The sequence below is a fragment of the Rhincodon typus genome, chromosome 2 (genome assembly GCF_021869965.1).
Source record: "Rhincodon typus isolate 14 chromosome 2, sRhiTyp1.1, whole genome shotgun sequence".
NCBI classification, from domain to species: Eukaryota; Metazoa; Chordata; class Chondrichthyes; order Orectolobiformes; family Rhincodontidae; genus Rhincodon; species Rhincodon typus.
The window spans coordinates 71,700,331-71,708,430 of NC_063333.1; the positions used below are offsets into that span (position 1 = coordinate 71,700,331).

At 38.8% G+C, this 8,100-nt stretch overlaps 1 protein-coding gene across 1 annotated transcript in view; it reads right to left on the minus strand.

Moving 5' to 3' along the window:
* Positions 1-2,531: 2,531 nt before the first annotated feature.
* The window catches only part of LOC109914992 (serum paraoxonase/arylesterase 2-like), a 34,449-nt gene continuing 28,880 nt past the window's right edge, over positions 2,532-8,100 (minus strand). Inside the window, exons 7-9 of the mRNA XM_020514598.2 lie at positions 6,020-6,101; positions 3,877-4,005; positions 2,532-3,116 (exon numbers count right to left, since the gene is read on the minus strand). Coding sequence (XP_020370187.2) covers positions 2,949-3,116; positions 3,877-4,005; positions 6,020-6,101 — 379 coding nt within the window. The 3' untranslated portion in view covers positions 2,532-2,948. The remainder of the gene's footprint in view (positions 3,117-3,876; positions 4,006-6,019; positions 6,102-8,100) is intronic.

Consider the following 8,100-nt stretch of genomic DNA (forward strand, 5'->3'; position numbering starts at 1 on the left):
AAATACACCCAGGAGAGGACACTAGGAAAGAAACTTGGTAAAAGAGAAAACTTCAGGGCAAGTTACAGGGAGCTTCAGAAGAAGGAGGTGGCAGAGGCAGCCATCTGAATTACCCCAATTCTAGTGAAAAGTCTGTGAGATTTACACACTTTCAATGGATAGGGAACAGAGAAAAATGTTTGGTATTTTCAATACCATTTGCATAAACTTATGTAAGAACTTTGCAGTAATAAGGCTATGAAAGCAGAGCCAGCTAAAGTGAATTGGAAAATTAGGTTAAGGGCTAGGTCAATGGAGATGCAGTTGCAGATATTTCAGGGGATATTTCGAAATAGGTACATTCCAATAAGAAATAAGAAATAAAGGGAGGACTGATCATCTGTGGCCAACAAAAAGAGTTAAACAAATGGAAAGTCAGAAGTTGGGACAGAATATAAGAAACAGAAAACAATGAGAAAGATTTAAAACATTGTAAGAATTTCGATAGATAGTTTTAAATAAAAAGGAAAAGCATCAAAGTAAACATTAAAGAAATCCAGTCCATGGGATTAATCATGAAAAATAAGGAGATGGCGGAAGAATTGAACAGGTATTTTTAATCAGTCTTCACTGTGGAGGTTGAAATATCATCCCAGAAATAGCTATAAATTAGAAAATGGAAGGGAAGGTCATCACTAGACAAGTGGTACAGAGCAAATTGTTGAAACTGCTGGCTGTACTGATGGACTCCATCCTAGGAATTTAAAAGAAGTGGCTAATGAGATAGTTGGTGCATTGGTATTAATTGTCCAAAATTTCCCAGACTGGGAAAAGGTTCCATTAGATAGGAAGTTAATGAATAGAACTCCTTTATTCAAAAAGAGAGGCTTGCAAAAAAGGAAGAGTCGACATATTAACATCTTAGTTTAAAATCTGTCTTAAATACAGGATATTAGAAGAATCATTAAAAATGTAAGGTAATTAGGCAGAGTCAACATAGTTTTGCAAGAAGGAAATTGAGTTTAACCAATTTATTGGAGTTCTTTGAAGAAACAATCTGCTGTGAATGAAGGGGAACTGGTACAATGCTAGACCTTGACTTCCAGAAGGTTTTTGATAACATATCACACCAAATATTTTTACAGAAAATAAAATCATGGTGAAGGGTAAGCAGAAATGAGCTTTTTCCAGATGGACAAATATGAAGAGGTGTCACAAGAATCAATGCTGGGGCCTGAACCTTTTACAATTCATATGAATGATTTGGATGAAGGGACCAAATATATGTTTGCTAAATCTGCCAATGATACAATGACAAAGTAAGTTATGAAGAACATATAAATGAGGCTCAAAAGTTATGCAGGTAAGTTAAATGAGTAGGCAAAGACCTGGCAAGTTGAAGATAATGTGGGAAAATGCAAAGTTATCCACCTTGGCCAAAAGAACGAATAAGAAGCATACTATTTAAATGTGTGAGATTGCAGTTATCAGAGATGTAGAGGAATCTGGGTGTTCCAGAGCATGAATCACATAACGCTTGCAGGTACAGCAAGTAATTAAACTAACGTAAAGTTATTCCTTATTATGAGGGGAATTAAGTACTAAAGTAGGAAGGTTAAGCCTCAGTTTATAGGACATTGGTGAAACCACATTTCAAGTGTTATGCACCTGTATTATATTGGTCTCATTATTTAAGAAAGGATGTAAATACATTGGAAGCAGCTCAGAGAAGTTCACTAGACTTGTACCTGGAACAGGTGGGCTGGCTTATGAGGAAAATTTGGACAGTTTATGCTTGTACCACTGGAATTTAGAAGAGTACAAGATGACTTGACTGAAACATACAATATCCTGAAGGGACTTAAAAGAGTGGATGTGGCAAAGATGTTTCCCAAATCTATATCTAGGGGTTACTGTTTGAAAATAAAGCATTACTCATTTAAGACTGTGATAAGAAAAAATGGTTTCTTCCAGAGGGTTACAAATCTTTGGAACTCTCTTCCTTGAAAGGCCGTGGAAGCAGAATATTTGAAGATTTTTAGGCACAGGTGGATAGATTCTTGATAGGCAAGGGGGTGAAAGGTAATTGGAGTTGGGAGGAATGGGGTTTTATGGTTACAATCAGGTCAGTCATGATTTTGTTAAATGGTCGCAGAACTACTCTTCCTCATAACATATGTTTTTATGTATCTACTTCCAGTTGAACTGAATGCATTTGACATGCCCTGAATTTTAGACCTTCTCCCAAAGCTCTCTAATTATAGAGACATAGAGATGTACAGGACAGAAACAGACCTTTTGGTCCAACTCATCCATGCCAACCAGATATCCTAAATAATCTAGTCCGATTTGCCATAATATGGCCCATGGCCTTCTACATCCTTCCTATTCATATACCTATCCAGATGCCGTTTAAATGTTGTAATTGTACCAGCCTTTATCACTTGTTTTGGCAGCTCATTCCATACATGCACCACTCTCTGCGTGAAAAATTTGCCCCTTAGGTCCCTTTATATATTTCCTGTCTCAGCTTAAACCTATGCCCTCTAGTTTTGGACTCCCCTGCCCCAGGGAAATGACCTCGTCTATTTACCTTATCCATGTCCCTCATGGTTTTATAAAACTCTAAGGCTACCTCTCAGAATCCAGTGCTCCAGGGAAGATAGCCCCAGCTTATTCAGCCTCTCCTTAAAGCTCAAACCTTCCAACCCTGGCAACATCCTTGTAAATCTTTTCTGAACCTGTTCAAGTTTCACAACATCCTTCCTATAATAGAAAGGCCAGTTATAATGGGATACTTTACAAAAAAAAAATTAAATCCCAATTTATTGCCATGTTAGACACAAAATGAAACCACTACCACTGGCACTAATGTCATACTCTAAAGAAAAGGAAGTATTACAAATGTTTTATTCACTGCCTGAACAGATAGAACATACCTAGCTGTGATAGCACGTATCAACTCATAGTTATGAACTACCGAGTTCACAATGAAGTGCTTTGTGGAAGATTGTGCCAATAAGCAATTTTTCTTCATAAGCAATGGCAACTGATGAACCTTGGAGAACAGAATCATTGTTCAGATACACTTGAGTCACTTTTGGGTCCTCAGATAGAATGTTTTCAATTTTGATTACCTGTGAATATAGACAAGTGTTTATTTATCCAATACAACTTTCAATACATTGTAGCCCACTGAAACAAATACCTATTTTTCTAGGTGATGTGATTACATAGCTGAAATGTAGCCCTTCTAGTTTTAATAGCAATGTAAACACATATTGCTTTCTTCAGTTCAAAGTCAGTTCAAATGATTTAAACGTAGCTAAACCTTTGTCAAACAGAATTCATTATTCATCCTCGGGGACTTATTTAAAATGTCATTTCTACATAGGCTTGTTTTTAAACTATTTTAATCAATTTTATTCAGATTTGAATAATCTTTAAAACAAATGCAAATATACATTTACTGCAGAAGGTCTTATTTTCATATTTATACATTATTGCCAAGGGGTTCCTGTGGCATGGTAGTAGTGCCCTCACCTGTCAGCCAGGGAGGCCAGGTTCAAATGCCATCTGCTTAATCAGTGTCATTACATGCCTGAACAGACTGATTAGAAATATTTACAATAATGACTTACTGTAAGTTTTTTTAAATAAATATAGTCAAAATATTAGGATAGGTTTATATTTTGCAACTTCAGAGGTGTGAGTTCTTAGTACAAGATTTAGTTAATGCTTATAGGTTACAATCAGGGCACTCAATGATAGGTATATTGACCTGTTCAGCATGGTAGCTCCTATGAAGATAGCACTTGATTGAAAATAGTTTAAAACTAAAGCAATTCAACTTTTCAAAAAGAAAGTTGCATTTTTCTCAACATTTATATAACCAACCTCAGATCCTAGGCCATTTTCAGGATCGTAAAACAATATTTTCCAGCAATTGGGACAGCAACCAACCCACACATCTCCAGTCTTGGGGTCCACCTCCAGATTGTCTGGCATAGTTTCCAAATGCAAAGTCTTCACAGAGAGTAACCAACATTAAGATTAATGTGACATCTTCAAGTTTGATGCTAAGTATTCTTGTACATTTCAGGCTTAAGTGATATGTGATGATCTCATACAAGTCCCTGTGAACACCAAATTAATCTAAACTAACTTAACAGATGCCAACCTGCTAAAACGAAATGATTTAATTGCGCTAAAAGCAAGAGGAATGTGGTGCAACTGTCATAAACTGACCAGTATTGATTGTATTTTCTACTTTTACACGACTGTCCAAGAATTCAACTAAAACATTATCATGTGCAGAATCCGATTCTAACCAGTGAAATGTTTTCTTAAACATGAAATAACATCATCTCAGAATATTTGACCCTTGCAGTGAAAACGGTGAAACCATTCAATTTAAATCTACAGTTTTCACAGTCTCCCCACCTGCTTACCTCCCACCATATTTTCACCTGAGCTACTTGTCCATTTTATCATTTTCCTGATCTTCCCTGTACTCATCATCACCCAGTATATTTAAGTTCCCAAGCCTGCTTTCTCTCAACTGTGTCTCAGTATTTGCAACCATTTCAGAACCTTCAACTGAATCTGCAGGTGCAATTCATTCCATTTGTTTCTTACATTCCAGGGACAAAATTATACCTTACTCCATTAGTCAATTTGAAAATGTTGTGATGAGGATGTAAAATCCGGCAGGTGATCTACTCACACATGTCCCTACCAGTGGCAAGGATGGGCATCAGGCAGCTCGCCCAACACCCTTGAGTGGGGAAAGAGCCTCAGATTGCTGCCACAAGGATTGAACAAGCCATAGAGGTCCACGGTAAGTTTTCCCATGTAGACACAGACTGGTCCCTCCTTAACAGGCCCCCGGAACCATCACAGGGCTCCACATAAGATGTTCAATCACGCCCGCTCCCTGATGGTCTCAAACCCTACCGCACCCTCCTCCCTCCGAGGTCATTAGGGCCTTACAGCTTGTCATACAGGGAGACTACAGTCATCTGTAGGGCTTGACACAGTGCTGTTCGCTTCCTCAAGCCCCAAGTACCAACAGCGACCACCATTCCCAGTGGCACTGACAGGATGACAGAATTGTCAGCAGCTCTGATTAACCAGCAGTTTTGACACAGCACTTCCTGTTCCTGAGGGGCAGAACTCCCATACTGTATCTACTAAATTTCTATAGTGCAAGCTCCTCCTTTGGGTGGGCTTCCTCTCCCATCTTTACAGCTGAGAGCCTCAGACCAGGCCATCAGTAAAATCCTGCCAGATGTATTTAAATGGTGCATTTATTTGGACCACACGCATACTACAATTTGTCCTTCAACTCTAATGTCTTACGCATGTTTTTTATTTCTCTCTCATGCATCAATTTCGTTACATATTCTAGTTTCTCCTTTATCTTTAGTGTCTAAAATACAATTTATGGCCGTTACTATACTCTCTTCCATTTCTTCTGTTTTGAAATTACTACTTATTCCATATAGGGACAGCATCGTGGCTCAGTGGTTAGCACTGCTGCCTCATAGCGCCAGGGACCTGGGTTCGATTTCACCCTCAGGTGACTGTGTCTGTGTGGAGTTTGCACATTCTTCCCGTGTCTGTGTGGGTTTCCTCTGCGTGCTCCAGTTTCCTCCCACAGTCCAAAGATGAGCAGGTTAGGTGGATTGGCTGTGCTAAATTGCCCACAGCATCCAGGGATGTGCAAGCTAGGTAGGTTAACCATAGGAAATGCAGGGTTAAAGGGTAGTGGGGTGGGATGCTCTTCAGAGGGTCAGTCTGGACTTGATGGGCTGAATGGCCTACTTCCACACTATAGGGATTCTATGATCTATTCTGTGATTATCCACATGAGCTCTCCCAACCATTTACTAGAACAATAATTTCAAACTGCACAGAGAAGTTTCGTCCAGGTTATAGATTTCACATTTTGACGCTAAAATGTTGTTTACGTTTATAGGCAAAGTTGTTACAGCATTCATAACCTTGATTGATTCTAATAATTATTTCAAATCCTTACCTTCACTGGAGTCAGAGTATTATTCAGATTTATTTCCATAATATGGATGTTCTGGGCAGAACTATCTGCAATATAAATATATCTGAAATACAAAGCAAGAATATAATTCACATTAGAGAAGATAATTCGTTTGCAAACTTTTAAATTGTTAATCACTGTACATTGAAAATATATAGTAGAAGGGAAAAGTGCTGAGGCAATTCTGGTGACCCTTCACTCCACAGATGCTGCCAGACCTTGTGTTTCTCCAGCACTTCCTGTTTTTGTTTCAGATTTCCACTATCCTCAGCTTTTTATTTTGTGAGTTATGTGGGAAATCTTTCTGTTTCTGTTCTCTAAACTACAAGAAAGACAAAGACAATCATACTGGCACAAGGGAAAACTGCAAAGAGAAAGCCAAGAATGTGGAAAACCAAAATATTGCAACTATACAAAAAGTGAACTTATTTTACTGTCAATTAACAGATAGTAAGGAGACACATACTCAGCACTTGGAGCAGAAGGATAAGTAAGGAGATGGACATCCCTCTTTTAAAATACATCACTGAGAGAGGAGAGTGAGCAGATCAATGGAAAATAAATACCAAAGACAAATATAATGGACAATCTTTTGGGTACTGAATAGAACATGCTATTGGCATTCTCATAAGCCACCTTGTAGAGAAATACAGAAGCACAGCTTGAGATTTTCAACTAAAGCGATACCAAAATAGTAGTACTAATAATAGTATAGTACCAAAATTGAATATGTAGTAAACAGCAAAACACTCAATTGTGCAGGAACAGAGCCACCGAGCTATACAAATCTCAAAGGCACTGATTACACTGGCATCATGGTTATGGTACCAGATTGTAATTCAAGCTAGCCCATTACACCTGGTGGTGCGGAAAAAGTCTACTCAGACTCATCCTCCACAAGCTACCCATCACAGTTGCATCTATCCATGACATTATTTGTATAAGGAACCATTTGCCCAATCTGCTCCAGCTATGACAATAAATTGAATAAGTTTGGACTTTACTTTTGAAGAGAAAAAGGCTGAGGGGGGATCAGCTGTTCAAAATCATGAGCTGGCCAGATAGGGTAGATAGAGAGAAGCTGTTTCCTCCTCAGGCAAATGATGTGGATAGTAGCAAGATGTGCTAACTGCTTGAATCTGAACTGGGCAATTACAGAATCGCTAGAGGTTAAATTGCTGTATTTGAAAATCGCAAGCTGTGCTTCTGTATTTCCCTACAAGGTGGCTTGTGAGAATGCCAATAGCATGTTCTATTCTAAAGATAATGGTGAGACCAGGAATGAACTTAGCCCAAAACCAAGAATGTTTTGCCAACTGTATTTGTTCTCCCTTAGAATTATATATAAATAATCTTGCTTGCTGTACCTGAGTTCAGAGTTTGAGGATGTTTGGGGCTTAGAAAGGCTTGCACACTCAGGAGTGAAGAGAGAGATGAATTTCAAGAGACTTTAAGAAGAGAGCACGCGAGACTTGGAAAGCGATTTGAGTTTGAATCCCTTTTGCTGCCTGCTTGTAATAGGGTTCTGATTTGAACTATCTCGGACTTCAAATGTGTCACTTGTCCCACAACAACTTCATTATGTCACATTCATCTTTTATCATGTGGAACAACTGGGTACTATCAAGTTGAAGATTTCTCCACTCTGATCCTGTCTCCCTGCCGGTCTTGCCACTAACCTCATGTGTGTATGTGTGTGTGTCTCTCTGGTGCACTGCCTGTATGCAACTCTTACAATAACATAGGAACAAATGAGGTCACACCTCCAACGCTAGATATCCTGCATCAGCAAGCCCAATATCCTCTTCCACCGCACACCTTGTAGAAATCCTGGAAAGTAGGACAGTTTGCAGTGGATACAGAAAACTGCACTTACAACACAGCTTGCTTGCTTTCTGCAAACTGCCTACTGCACTAATATAGATAGCTACATCTAATACTTTCAGGTAACATGAATTAATTTGTGCTCTCACTCACCACCAGTTCAGCTGTCTCACAAACCAGACATGGACTATTCTACAAAGATAGTAGGAACTGCAGATGCTGGAGAATCTGAGATAACA